Raw genomic sequence first — 23,893 nt, forward strand, 5'->3', positions numbered from 1 at the left:
CCTTCCCATGGCACCTTCCCGTGCAAGCGCAGGCGATGCAACACCTCCCCACTGTCCAGGGCCTCAAACATTCCTTCCAGGTGAAACAGCGATTTACTACTTGTACTTGCAATTTAGTATACTGTATTCGCTGCTCACGATGCGGTCTACTCTACTTTGGGGAGACCAAACGCAGATTGGCTTTGTGGAACACCTCCGTTAAGTCTGTAAGTGTGACCCCGAGCTACCTGTCACTTTAACTCAACTCTCCACTCCCACTCTGATCTCTCCATCCTCGGCCTCTTGCATTGTTCCAATGAAGCTCAATGTAAGCTCGAGGAACAGCACCTCATCTTTCGATTCGGCACTTTGCAGCCTTCTGGACTCAACATAAGAGTTCAACAATTTCAGACTATAACCTCGGCCCCTATATTTTTTCTCACATGGCAGCTGTTGATGATTCTGCTATTGCCATTTACACCTCATCTTGTCATCTTTTGTTTAACTTATCCCCTTACCATCTCCTTTTGCCTTGCACCATCATCCCTTTTGTCATTTAATCTCTCCTGCCTTCCTGCCTATCGCAGACCTTCCCCCTTTGTTCTTTCCTCCCCTCCTCCATTTCCCTGCCTCACACTTGCTTAAAAATCTGTTACTTCTCTAACTTTTTCCAGTTCTGACGAAGGGTCATCGACCTGAAACGTTAACTTTCTCTCTCCACGATGCTGCCTGACCTGCTGAGTGTTTCCAGCATTTTCTGTTGTTTTAAATAAACACAATGTTGGACACTGGATTTACTTGTGCAGCCAGTAAATCAAAGAGCAGATATTCATTTTAGTGTAACAAGTTCAGATTAAAACACAGTGTCAACAATGGCAGCTGGCATAGCATAGACCGCATCCTCAACAGGCACGGATGGTGGGGTGGTGGTGACATCCTCCTCACAATGTACGCTGGGGAGGGACAAAGTAAGCAATAGCAACTGCTGTGAAGCTCAATGAGTTGCTGCTTGGCTTGGCAGTCCCCTTGGAACTTTCTAGGTTCCTCTCCTCACTGCAACATGCAAATATGCCTCCAGAGCCATTTTGTGGTCCATGTGATGCGTTTCATTCCACTGCTGGTCAGGATGGTCATCAGGTGGTGCAATGCGTCAACTGCCAGTCAATACTTCTCAGCGCTGGTGAGGGTGGTCTTCAGTTATGACACCACCAGTGCTTGGGAGTGCTTGCATGGGAGCTAGCAATGATTGCCAATGGCTAGAGGAGGCAAGTCTCCATCGAGGCAACCCCAAATGCTTCTGGACTACAACTGCATGTTTACAAGGGAGTAAATGACCTATACCAGAAAGTGCAGTTGGTGGTAACTTGACCATTACATATTTGCAGATTATATTCTGAGGTCACTGTGACTGTATCAGTCTCAGTTTTTTCTCTCCACTGATGCTGAGTATTTCCAGCATTTTCTGTATCAGTCTCCTGCTTAATACTCATACCATGATTTTAAACACTTTGTTTAAAAATTTACTCAGGTACAAATTTTGTACCAGGCAGTATCATTACTAGCAGCAGGATTTAGGTGAGTGGGCAGTGAGAAATTGGGTGGCAGCACTTATGCCCAGTCTGTACTACAAATACGGTCCACATTAATTTCCTTACAGGCTGAGCAGCAACCTAGTTATGCTTGTATCCAAATCCATTCACATTCCTGTAATTTACTGCCCAGAGGTACTTCTGTCCATTATAAACAGATGTTAAAGGGACAGAGGAAATAATTTGAAATGCATTAATTTTTATTTTTCAGCTAATGTTGAGTATAAAACTGAAAAAAAATTATTGAACTAATATTGTTTGAATTTAATGATGTTTTAAATAATAGAGTATTGTATTTCCTCCAGCTGAAATTTAATCCATTATTCCTGGATCAGACAATGGAGGGATTGATTGCACAAGAAGTAGCTGAATCATTGTTCCCAATATCAGAGAAACTGATTTAAAGACCGCTATCAGGGCACCCCTCAGTCTTTTTTTCTAGAGAAAAGAGCCCCTGCCTGTTCAATCTTTCCTGATTTACTAGAATGATACCAGAACGGAGAGGTTATACCAAAGAAAATTGCACCTTCACCAGTGTCCTTTTTATAATATGGGGACCAGAACTCTACACAGTACTCTTAAACTTGTATAGAACCTTGGTTAGACCAATTAACACAATTTCTCTGCTTTTTCAATTCTATCCCTCTAGAAATGAACCCTGGTGCTTTGGTTAAGGTACTGTAAGTAAATGTGAAGATTGCCATTGTTCAGTTTGCAACTGCTCTAGTACTCTGGAATCATACGCTGATTGCTTTACAACATGGTGCCAGCAATGAAGTACAGCCTATTTTGGCAACATGTCCAGATCATCAGATATATATAGACATTTAGTCAAATGCCTGGTTTGAAAATGTAGCAGAGAAATACACACCAGTCACTAATGGCAAATGGGGAAAAAAAAGTCAAAGTGGTAATATTTTATTTGACCTGTAATGTAACATCTCCATAAAAAATATACCTATTTTAAAAAATTGTGCTACCATGAGCCCTCCCTGTGCCCAGTGAACTGTATTCCAATCTGCTCATATCAGCTTTTATAATCTATACATACATTAGATGTTCCACCACCATTCTGTAGAATCCATGAAAAAGCAAGTGGTGTTCCATGCAATTTCTTTAGAGGGAGGTATAAGCAAAGAGCAAGATCACAAGGGCCTAGTGCACTCTGTGTACATTTAAAAAGTGTGTCAAATCCATACGCATGGTCAGTGTCAACAGCCAATCCTCCATTGCACGATCAAGGTTTTTGCATTCTACCAGAATTAAGAAGCTATTAAAAAGTAACCAGGAGCTAGAAATAACACTGATTCAAAGTGTGAGACCTGTACTTTTTAAAAAAAAGTAAAAGGAAGACAATGGTCTGGACCTGGAAAAATATGTCTTCCATGGCCCCAGTAAGATTCACTGTGTTGCTATTGTTAGATTGTTGACACTGGGTGGGATTGGTTACTATACAATAGGATTCTAATGAGTGCTACCCAATGGCAAGTAACTGGAGAATTTCCTATTGATAAAAGAATAGATGGAAATATACGAGGAGCAAAGGAAATAAAGAAAAATGAAGAGGAAAAGGAACAGAAAAATAAAATGAAAGTAAACAATAAAATGTCAATACAGGGACCATAGAAGGATAAAAAGTTCAAATAGCTCAAAGATTGTTGTCTTTTCTTTAGCGCACCTGGAACAATGACTTTGAAACCAAAAGCAGTTAGTGTCAGTAATACTGGTCCTGGGGCAATAACCCACAAAATTCAATTCTAACTAATCATTGATGGCAAAACTTTCAAAGCTTTGAGATGGGAGGCGGGAGGTGTTGGGGTGGAATTGTCACCATGCTAGGAAGGTAATTATCCCAGTGTCATGTGTGTATATTATGACATCACGCAAAAGCAACGATATAACATTTCTGCAATGCCAATGACCCCTTCACATCTAGCATTTAAAAAAATAAATGGGAAAAAGCTTTCCCACCCCCACAGCGTGGATAACGATGCCCTTCAATGTCTGCAATATTCACTTGTAACATTTGGGAGAGGATAAGCGTAGAGTGAAAAATCTAGAATATATTTTGGTAAAAGTTCATTCAGAAGTTCTTGTGGCACTTTACATAGGTAGTAATGCAAGGTCTCCTTAGTGATAGGTTTATACCATGCTTGTCTGTGAGGAAACTCAACACTGTGTGGTGCCCCAACACTTTGAAGTACATAGCGTGCATCACTGTGCAATCGTTCATAGGAGCCAATGTAGTCATACATCACAGCACATGGTTGGCACAGATTGTAAACTGGCATCCAATGTTCATTCATTGTTTCGACATCTTCATCCACCAAGTACTGGAGAAATTCTGTAAAAGTAACATCATCCCCCTTGGACTGCCCCACGTTTTTCCTATACCTTCTCACTATCTCCATTCCAAACCTCCTCTGGTATGCCTCAATTTCTCCAAACTTGTTTCTATAAGCTGACAACATTCGCTCCATTGGGTCTCGAACAAACATGAACTTATAGTAATATTTCAGCCTGTATTTAATTTCACTGTTCTTTAAATCGCCGAGGAAGACCAGATCATTCTTGTGGTCCATTTTTATCTGCACATGCACATTGTCCAGCACACCATTCAGAACTTTAATAACACGTTTCCAGTTAGAGCACGCAACTTTGGGTACATAACAATACAAAAACTTGTATTTGTCATTGACCAGGATGTGTTTCAGTAAAGTCCGCCGCTGGGATGATGTTAAATCCAAGATGCCATGTGGCATAGTTTTATGTTTGCATACACTCTGAAGAGTCCTGTTCCGAATCTCTTGAATAATCTAGAAAAAAAGGTGGAAAATATGAAAAAAACAATTAGAGATATAGTAATATACATACCCCCCTACACATAGATGACTTTTTAGATAAATGCTAGAAGATAGAGTTAGCACAGTATGAAAACTTTGCTCCTTCTTCAATTACTTAAGGTGTCAGCCTTGGCTCACTGGTAGCTCTCACGCATCTGGATCAGAAAGGAAAGACCTGAGCACATAGTCTAGGTTGACACTTCAGTGCAGTCGTAGGTCCCATCTTTCGGATGAGACATTAAAAATAGAGATCCCCTCTGCCCCCCTCATAAAAGAACCCATGGTATTATTCAAAAAAAGAGCAGGGGAGTTCTTCCGGTGTCCTGGCCAACATTAATCCTTCAACTGCTAGCACTAAAAATAGATTATCTGGTCAGTTAACCTCACTGCTGTTTGTGGGACCTTGTATGCTAATTGGCTGCCGCGATTCCCTACATTACAACAGTGACAACACTTCAAAGCATTTAGTTGGCGGTGAAGCGCGTTGGGACGTCCCAAGGCCGTGAAAGGTGCTATATAAATGCAAGTTCTCTCTTTACTTCAGCTGTATTCAGGTGCCCAATGACATCTATACCACACAGATGGCTTTACACAACTGAAAGGGCAGTTTTTCGTTCTACCCTGAAAAGCAGAGCATTTGGTAACATTCAAATTTGTTCACAATGAGAGTCATAGAACCAAGTACTCAATGATGTGCCTCATTTGTGCAGTATTGCATGTTAAGGATATTTACTAAAAAGCTACTCGCTTATATTTTTATATAACGGCAACTAAAATGACAACAGGAAGATTAAAATATGTTCTTGTTCTTATGACACTCCAACTGAAATAAAAACATTTAGAGTTCCCTCGATGGCCTAGTGAACGAAGACACTTATCCAAATGTCCTATATTTAATTCCTGTTTTACACTGAATTAGCTGAACTCAGTCAGGGCAAATGTTGTGGAGCTACATTTGGCCTCAGCACTGATCAAGGTACCAGAGGGCTGCTAGTAGCAAATAAACCATATCTCAGTATATGTCTACAGGAGAAATGGGGAGAAAAATAAGATGCGGGGGGAAGGCTTGCAATGCTTTTACTTACCTTATTTCCTCTGCTTCACTGACCCCAACATCTATTTGAGACTTGGCTGAAAAGCTTTGGCTAAAATAAAAAGGAAACTGAAAATGTGAAATTAAAAAAAAACCTAAAAATGCTGGAAATATACAGGTCACTCAGCAGCTGGAAAAAGACAGGTTGTGACTGTTCATGAATGTACCCGTCATCCGAACACTTACTGATTTGCTGTGTTCCCATCACTGTTTTTAATTTGAAAAATGTTGACCTGTGATGATCGTGCTTGTGCTGGCTCTTTGAAAGAATTACATAGGCCAGAATTTTCCGGGGTGGTAGCGGGCGCAATCGGTGGCATGTCGGGTGGGAAAGTTGTTATTTTTGACAACGGGTCAGGAACCAGCTGTCATCTCGCTCCAACACTCCTTTCCCCCAAGTGCATCTGTCATTACGGAGCTGACCCAATTGAGATGATTATCAAGTAGTTTACAGGCACTTAAGAGCCTTTTTTCACTTACTTTTTAAATTTCCCTGCATGACCACGGGATTCACGCAGCTCGGGATCCACGTCTGTTAACCTGAGGCGGGAGTTCCATAGCCATTGCTCCAGCTTATTACTTGACAGCATCAAATGTACAGTAAAAGCTCCCACCTGACAGATGATCACTTTCCTTGGGCAGAAGCTGTTGCTCAGTCCATTTCCAGCACAGATTCTGCAGGCGGCAAGTGTTTCCAACAAAGTCTCCATTCAGTGTCATCACATTGGAAGAACACTCTCACCACTGACTGAGTGCTACTGTCATCTGTACTTCACCTGCCATCTATTCCATCAACAAGGGTGCCGTTTATACTCTCTCACCTTGGTCCTCAGAATGATGAGCCCCAACACCAGCAGCACCAACCTTCTCCACAATCACTCGATACTGCACAGGACAGAGGGCACCCGAGCACATTGCTGCCTGGGAGGCCAGGGATGGCCTCATCATGACCAGATTTTGTTAACTTTATGCTGTACACCCATATGGCTGCCACATGATGTGCCAGGTTGGCACCAACCCACACCAACACCATAAAGCATCCCTACAATGCCCAAGCCATTCCTTTCACACTCACCACCATTGTGGGGGTACCATTACATCTCACCATTCACTGCAACTCACTAAGCCACTTCCAAAGGTGCACAGAAATCTGTCCAAGACAGAAAAGTGTTGAAAATAAAGATTTTTATGTTTGACACCACATTAACAGAAACTTTACATAAACATTGGATAAAACACCCAAGTGGCTACCCTTGTGTGTTGTTAGTTGGTATGATTGCACTAGGATGAGGGGGAGTGTGAGGGGTGGCTACTGAGATGGGGATGTGATAATGTAGATAGAGAGGGATGAATGGAGGTGCAAGGTATGTTGGGGTGAGTAAGGATGTGCAGGAGTAGGGTAGGGAAGGCAGAGTGATGGGGATGTGATGAGAGGCACAGCAGATGCAGTTGAGTATGGCTTCGTGCTAATGTTTCCTGATCTAATTAGATCATTGAAACGTTTGCAGTACTGCATTCAGGTCCTCCTGACCACATCCTTGCTCGTGGCCTCCTCTGCAATCTGCAACCAGGCTGTCTTGGTCTCCTGGGGAGGTCTCTGCCACCCATCGGAAGGGAAGAGGACCTCCCTGCGTGCTCTGACTCCCTCATTAAGCACATGGAGGGAGTCATCGGTGAACCTGGGTGCAGCCCTCTGCCTCTGTGCAGCCAGTGTCAGTGTTTGCAGCACTCCAATGCTGTAGTGCACAGGCAGCATTATGTTAGATGAAACGTCAAATATAATGTGGCCATGGTCCCTTTAAAGATCCCGTCTGAAAACACGTCATGAATGATGTTTCCAGACCCGCACCATCTCATTGGGCCGATAACACGCTGGGCGTGCTTAATAGGCCCCATTAAGGTAAGTTCATTTTCAACAGTGGGAGATGGAGCCAGCAGCGGAGTTGTGACGCGCCATGGCCACCGCCCGCACCGGACCTGCCAAGGTAAAGAAAATTCCGGCCATAGAGTTTTTTTTTAGCACAAATCGGCCCAGATGTCCATGCCAGTGTTTGTGCTCCACATGAGCCTCCTCCCACGCTACTTCATCTAACCCCATCAACATAACCTTCTATTCCTTTCTCCCTCATGTACTTATCTAGCTTCCCCTTAAATGAATCTATGTTATTCACCTCAACTACTCCATGTGGTAGGAAGTTCCACATTCTAACCACTCTGGGTAAAGAAGTTTCTCCCAAATTCCCTATTGGATTTAATGGTGACGAATCTTATATTTATATTGGATTCCCCCACAAGCGGAAACATTGGCCCTGAATTTGCGGTCGGAAGCTTCCTGCGGGGAAATGCTTCCAATCTGCAAATAAAATGCCCGTGTACCTGGTGGTCCGGGAGCTACAGAGATTACGGGTACGCGTGGGTAGAAGCTGGGATCATGTGGGCCAGCCCAATGAAAGAAGGGGATCCCCATTCATACTTATGGGGATTCCGTATATACGGAAACCCCATAAGCATGAATGGGAATACCCCCAAAATACTCGTACACATCAAATAAATGAAAAAAAAACATTTAAAATTAATTAAAATGCCATTTAATTCAATATTTAAAACAAATGAAAAATAAATGTAAATGTTTTAAAGGGACTAAAAATAACTACCTTATTGCATAGGTTCAAACTCTTATGCCTACGTAAGACCTGCTTTTACCAGCTAAGAATTTCACAGGCATTCACTGGGCATAAGTTGGGCAAATAGCACAACTCTCCACCCACGGATGCCCTTTTCCCAGGGATGCGGAGGAACTGTCAAGAGAATTGACCGATCGCAAGTTCCGGGTTTTCTCGCATGCGAAAACCTGGAACTTACGCGGCCCTTATGGGCGCATACGCATCCGTAAGGGCTGCAAATTACGGGACATTTTCTCTACATCTACCCTATCAAACCCCTGCATAAACTTAAAGACCTTTTTATGGCCTTGTTAACCTGCGTTAAATGGTTTGTGAATATGTACCTCTAGATCGCTTTCCTCCTCTACCCCATTTAGACTTGTTATTTTCCAAGGAGTATGTAGCCTCCTTATTTCTCCTACCAAAATACACCACTTCACTTATCTATATTGAAATTAATTTGCCATTTACACAGCCATTCTGCAAGTTTATTAACGTCTTATATTTTGTCGCAGTCTTCCTCAGTTTTAACTGCATGCCCCAATTTGGTATTAGCGCCAAATTTTGAAATTGTATTTCCGATTCCCGGCCTTATCAAAGGCCTTTTGAAAATCCAAATATATTACATCTACCGCACTACCCTTATCTACATTTTGTTACTTCTTCAAATAATTCAAAACGGTTGCTCAAGCATAACCTTCCCTTTTGAAAGAGCTATCCAGTTAGTCCCACTCTACTGGTCTTTCCCCATAGTCCTGCAATTTTTTCCTATTCAAGTATACATCCAATGTCCTTTTGAAAGTTACTACTGAATGTGCTTCCACCACCCTTTCAGGTAGTGCATTCTAAATCATAACCACTCCCTGCATTAAAAAAAAGTTTCCTCATCTCCCCTCTGGTTCTTTTTCTAATCATCTTAAATCTGTGCCTTCTGGTTAGCGACCCTGTTGCCAGTGGAAACAGTTTCTCCTTATTTACTCTATCAAAACCCTCAGAATTTTGAACACCTGTATTAAATCTCCCTTATAAATCTGCTCTAAGGAGAACAATCCCAGCTTCTCTAGTCTCTCCACGTAACTAAAGTCCCTCATCTCTGGTACCATTCTAATAAATCTCTGCATCTTCTCCTAAAGTGTGGTGCCCAGAATTGGACACAATACTCCAGCTAAGGCATACCAGTGATTTCTAAAGGTTCAGCATAAGTTCCCTACTTTTGTACTCTATGGCTCTATTTATAAAGCCAAGGCTCCCGTATACTTTTTAACAGCCTTATCAACTTGTCCTGCCACCTTCAAAGATTTGAGATGATTTTCAGCAAACGACAGTTTTTTCAGTTCATCAAAGCTGAAATGTCAGCAGCACACCAAAGGTTAATACTTCGCTGAACCTTTTCAATCAATTTTAGTTTTTCCAAGAGTCTTACTTTCAAGGTCTAATTTTCAGCATTACCCAGTCCTGCCAGATGCGTGTTTACATCACACGGCAATCAAGACCACAAAGGAAAGGGAAGACAGTCTGGATCTGTCCTCTTAATCACCTTTCTCTAATTTAGGAGCAGGAAGATAAAAGTATAATTAAGAAAAGAAACAATCAGATTTAACAGTATTCAAATTGTTTCATTTTTGTTTGGACTATTCAGAAGATGAAAATGTCGAGGAGTACAAAGAGAATTCTACCACAAAAATCTATGAAAGAATGGCAAGATGAAATCTAACTCTAATGACCTTTGCTCAGTTCGATACAAAAGACCTCACTATTCTTGTGCTTTTCAGTTTAATAATCAAGACTTGTGTTTGTGTGGGTTCTCCTGATCGCCTGCCGTAACTTCAGCAGACGATCGGGAGAACGCCCATGGAAATTCCAAGCAGAGGTTTTTACGCTAAGCTTAACAAAGCTTCTTTCATTGGACTAAAGCTATACTTCTAGATCAAGTGACCAGATTAATGGCACCCTCATTAAAGATGATCTCCTCATTACTCATTCTATGTACATCATAGCTGGAATTCAGAATGACCTTGGAAAGGAATGCTGCATCATGAATACGGTGTCCTTAAATTAGGACTCCTAACCTATGGTATAATTGCAGGGGAATTTCTACAAAAATGGCTGCTCCTGGACTACCTTGCAGCCATACAAGTATTAATAAAGGTGATATAGATGGATTCTGCATTTTGGATGATGTACTTTAGATAACTACAGCTCATTTTCATAACATACAATGTTTAAAAGTTTAACATGCTGAATTTATATCTTCTATTTTAATTTTTCCCCTTTTTCATACAGACTGATTCATGGCATGAAATCAGAACAGAGAATGCAAGTCAAACAGGCTTGATCCACACCTGGATATTAACAGTGGAACAGTCCATTGAGAATATGGGAGCAGGGAAATATTTCAGTGGATGCATTGGTTGCAATATACCAAAATTCCCTGGACTCTGGAGAGGACCCAGCGGATTGGAAAATCGCAAATGTAACACCCCTATTTAAGAAAGGAGGGAGACAGAAAGTAGGAAACTATAGACCAGTTAGCCTAACATCTGTTGTTGGGAAAATGTTGGAGTCCTTCATTAAGGAAGCAGTAGCAGGGCATTTGGAAAATCATAATGCAGTCAAGCAGAGTCAGCATGGTTTTATGAAAGGGAAATCATGTTTAACAAATTTGCTGGAGTTTTTTTGAGGAGGTAACGAGCAGGGTGGACAAGGGTGAGCCAGTGGATGTGGTGTATTTGGATTTCCAGAAGGCATTCGATAAGGTGCCACATAAAAGGTTACTGCATAAGATAAGAGCTCACGGAATTGGGGGTACTATATTAGCATGGCTAGAGAATTGGCTAACTAACAGAAAGCAGAGAGTTGGGATAAATGGGTCATTTTCCGGTTGGCAAATGGTAACTAGTGGGGTGCCACAGGGATCGGTGCTGGGGCCCCAACTATTTACAATCTACATTAATGACTTGGATGAAGGGACCGAGTGTAATGTAGCCAAGTTTGCAGATGATACAAAAATGGGTGGGAAAGCAAGTTGTGTAGAGGACTCAAAGAACCTGCAAAGGTATATAGAGAGGCTAAGTGAGTGGGCAAACATTTGGCAGATGGAGTATAATGTGGGAAATTGCGAGGTTATACACTTTGGCAGGAAAAAAAGCTAATTATTTAAATGGAGAGATTACAAAATACTACAGTTCAGAGGGACCTAGGGGGTCCTTGTGCATGGAACACAAAAAGTTAGCATGCAGGTACAGCAAGTAATTAAAAAGGCAAATGGAATGTTGGCCTTTATTTCAAAGGGGTTGGAGTATAAAAGCAGGGAAGTCCTGCAATAACTGTACAGGGTATTGGTGAGACCACACCTTGAGTACTGCGTACAGTTTTGGTCTCCTTATTTAAGGAAGGATATACTTGCATTGGAGGCAGTTCAGAGACGATTCACTAGGTTAATTCCAGAGATGAGGGGGTTGACTTATGAGGAAAGGTTGAGCAGGTTGGGCCTATACTCGTTGGAATTTAGAAGAATAAGAGGCGATTGTATTGAAACATATAGGATACGGAGGAGGCTCGACAAGGTAGATGCTGAGTGGATGTTCCCTCTCGTGGGGAATCTAGAACGCGGGGGCACAGTTTTAGAATAAAGGGTCGCCCTTTTAGAACTGAGATAAGGAGAAATTTCTTCTCTCAGAGGGTCGTAAATCTGTGGAATTCTCTGCCCCGGAGAGCTGTGGAGGCTGGGTCATTAAATACATTAAGGTGGAGATAGAGAGATTTTTGCAAGATAAGGGAGTGAAGGGTTATGAGGAGCGGGCGGGGAAGTGGCTTTGAGCCCAAGATCAGCCATGATCTTATTGAATGGCGGAGCAGGCTCGAGAGGCCAAGTGGCCTATTCCTGCTCCTATTTTTTATGTTATGTTCAAGTTAACAAAAAATATTGTTCAAGAGTAATGTTTTTGACAAAAACTATAAGGGATCTATTGTCAAAATACAATAACTTGTATTTATATAGTGCCTTTAACGTAGTAAAACGTCCCAATGCGCTGCACAGGAGTATTTTAAGACAAAAACTTGACACCGATCCACATAAGGATAAATTAGGGCAGGTGACTAATTTTGGTCAAAGAGGTAGGCTTTAAGGAGCGTCTTAAAAGGAGGAAAGAGAAGTTGAGGCGCGGACAGGTTTAGGCAGGTAATGCCAGAGCTTAGGGCCTAGGCAACAGAAGGCACGGCCACCAAAGGTTGAGCGATTATAATCAGGGATGCTCAAGAGGGCAGAATTAGAGGAGCACAGATATCTCGGGGGGGGGGGGGGGGGTTGTAGGGCTGAAGGAGATTACAGAGATATGAAGGGGCGAGGCCATGGAGGGATTTGAAAACAAGGATGAGAAATTTGAAATCGAGGCGCTGCTTAACCAGGAGCCAATGTAGGTCAGCGAGCACAGGTTGGATGGGCAAACGGGACGGTGCGAGTTCGGACACGGGCAGCCGAGTTTTGGATGACCTCAAGTTTACGTAGGGTGGAATGTGGGAGGCCAGCCAGTAGTGCGTTGGAACAGTCAAATCTAGAGGTAACAAAGGCATGGATGAGGGTTTCAGCAGCAGATGAGCTGAGGCAAGGGCAGAGACAGATGATGTTACGGAGGCGGATATGTGGTTGGAAGCACATTTCAGGGTCAAATATGACACCAAGGTTGTGAACAGTGTGATTCAGCCTCAGACAGATGTTAGGGAGAGGGATGGAATCAGTGGCTAGGGAACGGAGTTTGTGGCTTCAGTCTTCCCAATATTTAATTGGAGAAGATTTTTGCTCATCAAGAACTGTATGTTGGACAAGCAGTCTGACAATTCAGACACCGTGTAGGGGTCGAGAGAAGAGGTAGTGAAGTAGAGCTGGGTGTCGTCAGCGTACATGTGGAAACTGACGCTATGTTTTAGATGATGATGCCAAGGGACAACATGTAGATGAGAAATAGGAGGGGGCCAAGAATAGATCCTTGGGGGAACACCAGAGGTAACGATGCAGGAGCGGGAAGAGAAGCTGTTGCAGGTGATTCTCTGGTTACAATTAGATAGATAAGAATGGAACCAGGCGACTGCAGTCCCACCCAGCTGGACGACGGTGGAGAGGCGTTGGAGGAGAATGGAGTGGTCAACCGTGTCAAAGGCTGCAGACAAGTCAAGAAGGACGGGGAGGGATAGTTTACCTTTGTCACAGTCACAAAGGATGTCATTTGTGACTTTGAGGAGAGCCGTTTCAGTACTGTGGCAAGGGCAGAAACCTGATTGGAGGGATTCAAACATGGAATTGCGGGAAAAACGGGCAGGGATTTGGGAAGCAACAACACGTTCAAGGACTTGAGGAAAGAAAGGTTGGAAATGGGGCAGTAGTTTGCAAGGACGGAGGGATCATGGTTTGGTTTTTTGAGGAGAGGGGAGATGACGGCAGATTTGAATGAGAGGGGGACAGTACCTGAGGAGAGTGAACCGCTAACAATACCAGCTAACATGGGAGCAAGAAAAGGAAGTTGGGTGGTCAGCAGTTTGGTGGGAATAGGGTCGAGGGAGCAGGAGGTGGGTCTCAGACAGGATGAGCGCAGATCGGAGAGAAACTGGAGAAAGATGTGAGTTCAGGGCTAGGGCAGGGGGGAACCTTAGAGGAAGTTTGGCCCGGTGGGCTAGGGGAAGGAAGGGAAGTGGCAGAGGTAGCTGAACGGATGGTCTCAATCTTAGAGACAAAGAGATCCATGAGCTCCTCACACTTGTTATCGGCGGTGAGGATAGAGGAGACAGGGGAGAGGGGTTTAAGAAGACGGTTAGCAGTAGAGAATAGGAGCCGGGGTTTATCTTTGCATTCCAGAATGATTCTGGAATAGTGAGCAATTTTAGCAGACGAGAGCAGGGCCCGATAGTGCTTTATGTGATCCAGCCAGATCTGGCGGTGAATGATTAAACCAGTTGTCCGCCATATCCGTTCAAGTCTGCGTCCCTTGGACTTAAGACCGTACCAGGGGGAACAGCCAGGGTGAGAGAGGGTAATTGTTTTAGTAGAGACTAGGGCATCAAAGATAGTGGTGAGGGTGTGGTTGAGCAGATCGGTAGCTGCAGAAATGTCATGGTGAATGTAGGGCCAGAGTCTAGACAGTTGGGATTTCAGAAGTGCAGTTGAGTTTTTTTCCCCAGGGGTGGACACAGAAGGAAGTAGGGTTTGTGGGGGGGGGGGGGGGGGGGCGGCGGTGGAAAGGGGATGTGGGTGGAGAGCGATACGAAGAGATGGCCTTATCTGCAATTGACACAGTTAAAATTTATGTAGGGAAATGTCCTCAAGTTGAGGAATGCGGACCTCAAGGCTGTAAATTTGGATTTGACAGAGTCCCAGCCAACCAGATGGAGGGAGGTTCAGAACATTACTTTCACACCCATAACCACCAATTGCCTTTTAAGTCATCCTGGAGCTCACCAAGAGCTGATGCTCATCATTTTACATATTTGTACTATCTAGGTTAGTACTTCACAGATTTGGGAAGGAGCTATGAGCCAGTTTCCTTCAATGGAAAGCAAGCTGACTTAAGTCTGGCCTGCCTGAACAAGTATTTAAACTGTCAACTCCTAAGCCGCCCTCTACCCATTAATACCATCAAGGAGTTACTAAATACAAAACAGTGATCACAAGAGATGCCCCACAGCACTTTAATTATTTCAAGATACCAGACTGTGCAGACTTTTATGCTCCAAGCAGAATACAATTCTCTGCTGAATTTGAAGTTAAGATAAATTCAGACGTGTACTTTATACCACTACAACTAGTTATGAATTCCACTGTCATATGTTATTAAAATTCCTAAAGTTTCAATTGGCAAGATGTCCTTTTGTCTTTATCCAGTCGGTATCAGAAATTTAGCACAAGCACAACATGAATCACGTTACAAATTTTAACTCCAGCATGCCTGCTCATTAATAGAACAATCATATTTACAAATCACAGCTTTAAGTCCAATAAAAACCTTGAGTGATAGAGACTACAAATTAAATACGTCACCAGCAATATTGAACAGTTCAATTCTTTTTTCTTCAATTCAATCTGCGTATTCTCTTTTAAAACTGGTAAAGGAAGGCAAAGAATGCGTCCCATTGTTGGTGGCAAAAATACTGTGATTGTACCAAAGATCCGTACTGGGGTCAATCCCCTGTCCTAAATTCCAAAAGATGTGGTAGCTATTCAAAGAAAAACTGCTATCATTTCAGATATTTTTTTAATTTGTTTTTTAAAATTATATAAAGGCAACAGAAGAATGTGCTATGAAGTCAAAACAAATCAAAAAAATACTGACATCTGGGAACATTTGGACAGAAATCTGGTTATCTTGCAGAGCCCCTGGAATCCCCTCACCAGCCTTCAGTGGTCTGGGGACTGTGAGTTGAAAATGTCCAGAAGGGGGTTCATTTTACAAGTTTTTGATCATTTTGGTTTGAAAATCATTGGAACGCACACTTGAATTCCTGATGTTTGCTCCTGGTGTTAAATTTCCACGTGGTGAACATAAACTTGTAAAATCAGACTATTTCTTTACAATCCTCTTCGTTCCCAGAACAGGGCATTCGGCCCAACCAGCCCATGCCGGCATTTATGCTCCACTCAAACCTACTCCCATCTTTCCTCATCTAACTATCAGCATAACCCTCTATTCCCTTCTCCCTCATATGCTTATCTAGCTTCCCCTTAAATGCCTCTATGTGATTTGCCTCAGCTACTCCCGATGATAGCGAGTTCCACATTCTCGGGATAAAGAAGTTTCTCCTGAATTCCCCATTGCATTTATTAGTGACTATTTAAGAACACTTTGGAATGAGCGTTCCATTGAGCGAGTGCATTTTTCAAGTCTTTATGTGGCTCGTCCACATTGCAAGTCCAGCTGTGTCACAGCACGGATAAGGGGCATTGGCAAGGGGAATTGGGTGGATCTGCTATTGGCAGGGTGGGGGAGGGGGTGTCAGGGGGCCTCGAAAGCCATCAAGGGTGTCAGAAAGCCATTGTTCGCCCCAAGCTTTGGGTCTTGCCCTTTGTGTGATCGAGCGGAGCAACCGTTTATCAAGTTAGCCATTAATACCCATATCATCATTTGGTGTGTTTGGGATTGTGGAGTTGGTTAGTGTAAATGTTATAATATCTACATCACCGGTTAGATTCTATCAGAGGTTACAAATCGTTGAAGATTTGACAGATTTCCAGAGTGAACAAAATTGTTAGTTTTGGATATTTGCTTCGAAAAGGCTTTGTACCTTTTAATTTTCAAATAATCCTATATTTATGGCACCTAGTTCTGGTCTCGCCCACAAGTGGAAACACTTACTGTGTCTAACCTTTTATAATCTTAAAGACCTCGATCAGGTCACCCCTCAGTCTTCTCTTTTATAGAGAAAAGACCCCCAGACTGTTCAATCCTTGCCAACAGGTCTCAGTTTTGGTATCATTCTAGTAAATCTTTTTTGCACCTTCTCCAGTGCCTCTATATCCTTTTTATAATATGGAGACCAGACTGTATACAGTACTCAAGTGTGGTCTAACCAATGTTCTATACAAGTTTAACATAACATCCTTGCTTTTCAATTCTCTTCCTCTAGAAATGAACCTCAGTGCTTTGTGGATTTATTTTATGGCCTTATTAACCTGATTTGTGTATCTGCACCCCTAGATCCCTCTGTTCCTCTACCCCAGTTAGACACTTATTTTCCAAGGAGTATGTGGCCTCTAAATTCTTCCTACTAAAATAAACAACCTCATACTTAGCTATATTGAAGTTCATTTGCCAATTAAATTTCCATTCTGCAAGTTTATTAGTCATCCTGTATTTTGTTGCAGTCCTCCTCTGTATCAACTACACCCGCTAATTTACTGTCATCCACAAATTTTGAAATTGTACTTCCGATTCCAGAGTCCAAATCGTTTATGTAAATAGTGAACAACAGTGGTCCCAGCACCGATCCTTGTGGAACACCACTTCCCACCATTTGCCAGTCTGAGTAATTACCTTTAACCCCTACTCGGTTTTCTCTTTTATAGCCAGTTGTTATCCATTCTGTTACTTGTCCCCTGACTTCAGTTGTTCTGACCTTCGTCACGAGTCTACTATGCAGTACCTTATCGAAAGCTTTTTGGAAAGCCAAATATATTACATCTACTATATTACCCTTACTGTTACTTCTTCAAAGAATTCAATAAGGTTGGTCTTTCCCTTTTGGAATCCGTGCTGACTACTCTATTATATTTTTAGTTTCTAGATGTTTTTCTATTACATCTTTGAGTAAGGATTCCATTATCTTTCCTACCACCAATGTTAAGTTAATTGCTCTATAGTTCTTTGGGCTTATTCTCCCTTTTTATGGCACTGTTCCCTTTTTTAAATGAATTTTTATATATATAAGTGCCTCTGCTATCTCTTGCCTAATTTTTTTTAATATGCATGGATGCAATCCATATGGACCAGGGGTTTTATCCTCTCCAAGTCTGATTAGTTTATTATCTCTCCCTTTCCACCTTAAATTACTTTATATCTTTTTCTTCAGTCATGTCCACCATGTTAGTTTCCCTGGTAAATATAGAGGCAAAGTAATTATTTAATATTTCTGCCATTTCACCGTCATTATATGAGAGTTTATTGTGTGTATCCCTTCGTGGCCCTACACCCATCTTGACTTTTCTTTTATGTTAATGTAGAATACTTAAAAATTTCTTTTTATATTCCTTGATAATTTAATTTTGTAGTTTTTCTTTGCCTTCCTAATTGCTTTTTTGACTTCTTTCCTAACCTTTTCACTTTCCCTACGTCATCCTCTCTGTTTTGTTGTCTAGGTACTTAGCGTATGCTTTTTTCCTTAGTTCTATTTTTTCCCTTATTTATTTATTCATCCATGGTGCGTCATTACTGGTTAGTTTGTTCCTGTTTTTTAGTGGGATATATTTTTCTTGGACTCTATTGATCACAGTTTTAAATGTTACCCACTAATGATCTATTTCTATGTTTGTCAAATAATTTTTCCAGTTTACTTTCCATAGTTCTATTCTCATCCCCTTATAATCAGCCTCTTTCCAATTTATTACTTTGGTCTTTGTCTTACTTATGTCCTTCTCAATCTTTATCTTAAACCTTAATATGTTGTGATCGCTATTGCCTAGATGTTCCCCTGTGCTTATCCAGTACAGACATGTAGTTCAATCTGAAACTAAGGTCTTCAATCTAAACAGAGGAAACTACAAGGGTATGAGGGACAACTTGGCCATGGTAGATTGGGAGACCATACTAAAAGGTATGAAGGAGGACATACAATGGCTAACATTCAAGGAAATAATGCATAATTTGCAACAAACATATTCCTCTAGGGCATAAAAACTCAAAAGGAAAAGTGATCCAACTACAGCTAACAAAAGAAATTAAAGCTAGTATTAAATCAAAGGAGGAAGCTTATAAAGTTGCCAGAAAAAGCAGTAAGCTGGGGGATTAGGATCTTTTTAGAAATCAGCAAAGGGGGACCAAAAAATTGATAAAGGGAAAATGGAATATGAGCACAAACTAGCAAAAAATATAAAAATGGATTGTAAAAGTGTCTATAGTTATGTGAAAAAAAGGAAAAGACTGGCAAAGGTAAATGTAGGTCCTTTAAGTCAGAGACAGGAGAATTTATAATGGGAAATGAGGAAATGGCAGAAAAATTAAATAAATACTTTGTTTCTGTCTTCACGGAGGAAGACACAAAAAACCTCCCAGAAATACGAGAAAAGCAAGGGCGTGGCGAGAATGAGGAACTTAAAGAAATTATTAGTAAAAAAAAACAGTACTAGCAAAATGGGACTAAAAGTCGATAAATCCCAAGGACCGGATGACCTACATCCTAGGGTTTTGAAAGAGTTGGCCATTGGGACAGTGGACGCATTGGTTGTCATCTCCCAAAATTCTATAGATTCTGGAACGGTTCCTGCAGATTGGAGGATAGCAAATGTAACCCCGCTATTTAAGAAAGGAGGGAAAGAGAAAACAGGGAACTACAGACCTGTTAGCCTCACATTAGTAGTTGGGAAAATGCTGGAATCTATTATAAAGGATGCAATAACTGGGCACTTAGAAACTAATAGTAAGATTGGGCAGAGTCAACATGGATTTATGAAAGGGAAATCCTGTTTGACAAACCTATTGGAGTTCTTTGAGGATGTAACTAGTGGAGTAGACAAAGGGGAACCGGTAGATGTGGATTTTCAGAAGGCCTTCGATAAGGTCCCACACAAGAGGTTGGTGAACAAAATTAGGGCACACGGAATTGGGGGTAATATACTAACATGGATTGAGAATTGGTTAATAGACAGAAAATAAAGAGTAGGGATAAACGCGTCTTTTTCAGGATGGCAGGCTGTGACTAGTGGGGTACAGCAAGGATCGGTGCTTGGGCCCCAGCTATTCACAATCTATATCAATGATTTGGATGAGGGAACTCAATGTAACATTTCCAAATTTGCTGATGATACAAAGCTAGGTGGCAGTGTCAGTTGCAAAGAGGCTTCAATGGGATCTCGACAGGCTCAGTGAGTGGGCGAGAACATGACAGATGGAATATAATGTGGATAAATGTGAAGTTATCCACTTTGGTAGAAAAAACAAAGGCAAAGTATTTCCTAAATGGTGAAAGATTGGGGAATGCAGATGCTCAAACAGACCTGGGTCACTGAAAGTAAATGTGCAGGTGCAGCAAGCAATTAGGAAGGCAAATGGTATGCTGGCCTTCATTACAAGAGGATTTGAGTACAGGAGTAAAGAAGTCTTACTCCAATTATATAGGGCCTTGATGAGACCACACCTGGAGTACTGTGTACAATTTTGGTCTCCTTACCTAAGGAAGGATATACTTGCCATAGAGGGAGCGCAACAAAGGTTCACGAGATTCATTCCTGGGATGGCGGGACTGTCGTATGAGAAGAGATTGAGTAAACTAGGCCTGTTATCTCTTGAATTCAGAAGAATGAGGGGGGATCTCATTGAAGCATACAAAATTATTACAGGGTTTGATAGGGTGGATGCTGGGAGAATGTTGCCCTTGGCTGGAGAGTCTAGAACCAGGGGCCACAGCCTCAGGATAAAGGGTAGGCCAGTCAGGACTGAAATGAGAAGAAATTTCTTCACACAGAGGGTGGTGAATCTTTGGAATTCTCTACCCCAGAGGGCTGTGGAGGCTCAGTCATTGGGTATATTCAAAACAGAAGTCGATAGATTTCTGACTAGTAAAGGCATCAAGGGATATGGCGATAGGGCCGGTGAATGGAGTTGAGGCAGAAGATCAGCCATGATCTCATTGAATGGCGGAGCAGGCTCAAAGGGCCGAATGGCCTACTCCTGCTCCTATTTCTTATGTTATGTTATGTTCTAGGCATGGTCTGCAGTCTCAGGTTATCCAGTGCTGACATGGTCTGCAGTCCAGAGTTATCCAGTGCTGACATGGTCGGCAATCTCGGGTTATCCAGTGCTGACATGGTCGGCAGTCTCGAGTTATCCAGTGCCGACATGGCCTGCAGTCTCGGGTTATCCAGTGCGGACATGGTCTGCAGTCTCGGGTTATCCAGTGCTGACATGGTCGGCAGTCTCAGGTTATCCAGTGCTCTCATGATTTGGCTCTGGGTCCACAGCAACACAAAACGTTGCCAGTCTGACGCACCCACAGTTGCAAGTACCTCTGTTGTGCCCGACCCCCTTTGGCCCACTCTGCACTCCCCATGTCCTTACTCTGGGCGTTTGCAGTTCTCCTCCTCAGCCCCCGATAAGGCGAAGACTACCAACAACAACTTGTATTTATATAGCACCTTTAACATAGTAAAACGCCCCAAAACGCTTCACAGGAGTATTAAAAAACAAAAAACTTGACACCGAGCCACATAAGGAGAAATTAGGGCAGGTGACCAAAAGCTTGGTCAAAAAGGTAGGTTTTAAGGGGCGTCTTAAAAGAAGGAAAGAGAGGTGGTGGAGAGGTTTAGGCAGGGAATTCCAGAGCTTAGGGCTTAGGCAACAGAAGGCACGGCTACCAAAGGTTGAGCGATTATAATTAGGGATGCTCAAGAGGGCAAAATTAGAGGAGTGCAGATATCTCGGGGTAGGGTTGTGGGGCTGAAGGAGATTAGAGATAGGGAGGGATGAGGCCATGGAGGGTTTTGAAAACAAGGATGAGAATTCTGAAATCGAGGCGTTGCTTAACTGGGAGCCAATGTAGGTCAGCCAGTACAGGGGTGATGGGTGAACGGGACTTGGTGCGAGTTAGGACACGGTCAACCGAGTTTTGGATGACCTCAAGTTTACGTAGGGTAGAATGTGGGAGGCCAGCCAGGTGTGTGTTGGAATAGTCTAGAGGTAACAAAGAGCAGCGGATGAGCTGAGGCAAGGGCTGAGACGGGCAATGTTATGGAGGTGGAAGTAGGCGGTCTTAGTTATGCTGCAGATATGTGGTCAGAAGCTCATTTCAGGGTCAAACATGACACCAAGTTTGCGAACAGTGTGTTTCAGCCTCAGACAGATGTTAGGGAGGGATGGAGTCAGTGGCTAGGGAACAGAGTTTGTGGCGGGGACAGAAAACAATGGCTTTGGTCTTCCCAATATTTAATAGGAGTAAATTTCTGCTCATCCAGAACTGGATGTCAGACAAGCAGTCTGACAATTTAGAAACCGTGGAGCGGTCGAGAGAAGTGGTAGCAAAGTGGAGCTGGGTGTCGTCAGCGTATACGTAGAAACTGACGCTGTGTTTTCAGATGATGTCGCCAAGGTTCAACATGTAGATGAGAAATAGGAGGGGGCCAGGGATAGATCCTTGGGGGACACCAGAGGTAACGGTGCCAGAGCGCAAAGAGACACCATTGAAGGTGATTCTCTGGCTACAATTAGATAGATAAGAATGGAACCAGGTGAATGCAGTCCCACCCAGCTGGACGGCAGTGGAGAGGCGTTGGAGAAGGATGGAGTGGTCAACTGTGTCAAAAACTGCAGACAAGTCAAGGAGGAGGAGGGATAGTTTACGTTTGTCACAGTCACAAAGGATGTAATTTGCGACTTTGGTGAGAGCCGTTTCGGTACTGTGGCAGGGGCGGAAACCTGATTGGAGGGATTCAAGCATGGAGCTGCGGGAAAGATGGGCACGGAGTTAGGAGGTGACAACACGTTCAAGAACTTTGGAGAGGAAAGGGAGGTTGGAGATGGGGCGGTAGTTTGCAAGGACAGAGGGGTCATGGTTTGTTTTTTTGAGAGGGGTGATGACGGCAGATTTGAGGGAGAGGGGGACAGTACCTGAGGAGAGAGAACCTTTAACAATGTCAGCTAACCTGGGAGCCAGAAAAGGAAGTTGGGTGGTCAGCAATTTGGTGGGAATAGGGTCGAGGGAGCAGGAGGTGGGTCTCATGGACAAGATGAGCACGGAGAGATCATGGAGATATCAGAGAGAAACTGGAGAAAGATGTGAGTTCAGGGCTAGGGCAGGGGGGAACCTTAGAGGAAGTTTGGCCCAGTGGGCTAGGGGAAGGAACGGAAGTGGCAGAGGCAGCTGAACCAATGGTCTCAATCTTAGAGACAAAGAAGTCCACGAGCTTGTCACACTTGTTGGCAGAGGCGAGGGTGGAGAAGACAGGAGAGAGGGGTTTAAGAAGATGGTTAGCAGTAGAGAATAGGAGCCGGCGTTTATCTTTACATTCCAGAATGATTCTGGAATACTGAGCAATTTTGGCAGACGAGAGCAGACCCGATAATGCTTTATGTGGTCCAGCCAGATCTGGCGGTGAATGGCAAAGTAGAGCTGGTTATAATAACTGGCACCACTGGTTATGATAACTAGCAGACAGCGCTAGTTAAAATAACTAGCGGTTACTCGCAGTCGGTGCTGGATACAATAACTAGCAGTCGGTGCCGAATACAATAACTAGCAGTCGGTGCTGGATACAATAACTAGTTACACTAACTACCTAGGGCCACTCCGGGGCCGTGCTCACCTGGTAGTCCGGGTCGTCGCCCCACTGCTCACCGGTGGGGCCGGGGTTTGCGCTGCCGGGCGGCCGGCTCCTGGCTCCGTACGTGCGGCCGTTCAGCGTGTCCACCTCGGCTAACATGCCCTTCTGGATCATGAGCAGCAGTCCGCCCGACGCCACGATCACAGCGAACGTCAGCATGGTGGGCAGCAGCACTGCCCTGCGAGCGGCCCGAGCCGCCGTCAACCGGCCCATGGCACCTGCACTGCTCGCACTGCCCGGCCCCTGCTCCGCTCGCACTGGCCGGCCCCAGCGAGCCGCACAACCCGCTTCCGCGACGGCTCACTCCGCCGCCAACACGCATGCGCCACGAAAACCCGCTGCGCACTCTGGGAGTTGTAGTTTTCGTCGTGGCACTGCTCGCCCACCACTGCGCATGTACCAGAGCCGTCCCGGATGCGCTGCAACGAGTTGCAGACATCCTGTTCGCTGCTAGACCCTGCCAACTGAGATATGAGGCAGGCTGTTGGCAAGAGATCACACAAGTCATTTTTAAGGTTGCCAATTCTGGTTGGAGGCATTCCTGAAGGTTTGATTACCGGACATTCTGACTACAACAGCAACTTGAATTTATGTAGAAGCAAAATACTCCGGACACTGGAATCTGAAATTAAAGCATTTTCTGTTTCTATTTTTGCATTTATATAGCACCTTTAAAGTAGTAAAACGTCCCCAGGTGCTACACTGGTGCGTAATCA

At 43.4% G+C, this 23,893-nt stretch overlaps 1 protein-coding gene across 1 annotated transcript; it reads right to left on the reverse strand.

The window, feature by feature from the left end:
• Positions 1-2,470: 2,470 nt before the first annotated feature.
• Positions 2,471-23,588, reverse strand: chst14 (carbohydrate (N-acetylgalactosamine 4-0) sulfotransferase 14). Its single transcript, XM_085970384.1, has 2 exons — positions 23,160-23,588; positions 2,471-4,384 (listed from the first exon to the last, which is right to left on the reverse strand). The coding sequence occupies exons 1-2, from the start codon at positions 23,388-23,390 to the stop codon at positions 3,566-3,568; spliced, it is 1,050 nt and encodes a 349-aa protein (XP_085826510.1). The 5' UTR covers positions 23,391-23,588; the 3' UTR covers positions 2,471-3,565.
• Positions 23,589-23,893: the final 305 nt, after the last annotated feature.

The sequence above is a fragment of the Somniosus microcephalus genome, chromosome 2, assembly GCF_052327205.1.
Source record: "Somniosus microcephalus isolate GS21.2 chromosome 2, FLI_Smic_1.0, whole genome shotgun sequence".
NCBI classification, from domain to species: domain Eukaryota; kingdom Metazoa; phylum Chordata; class Chondrichthyes; order Squaliformes; family Somniosidae; genus Somniosus; species Somniosus microcephalus.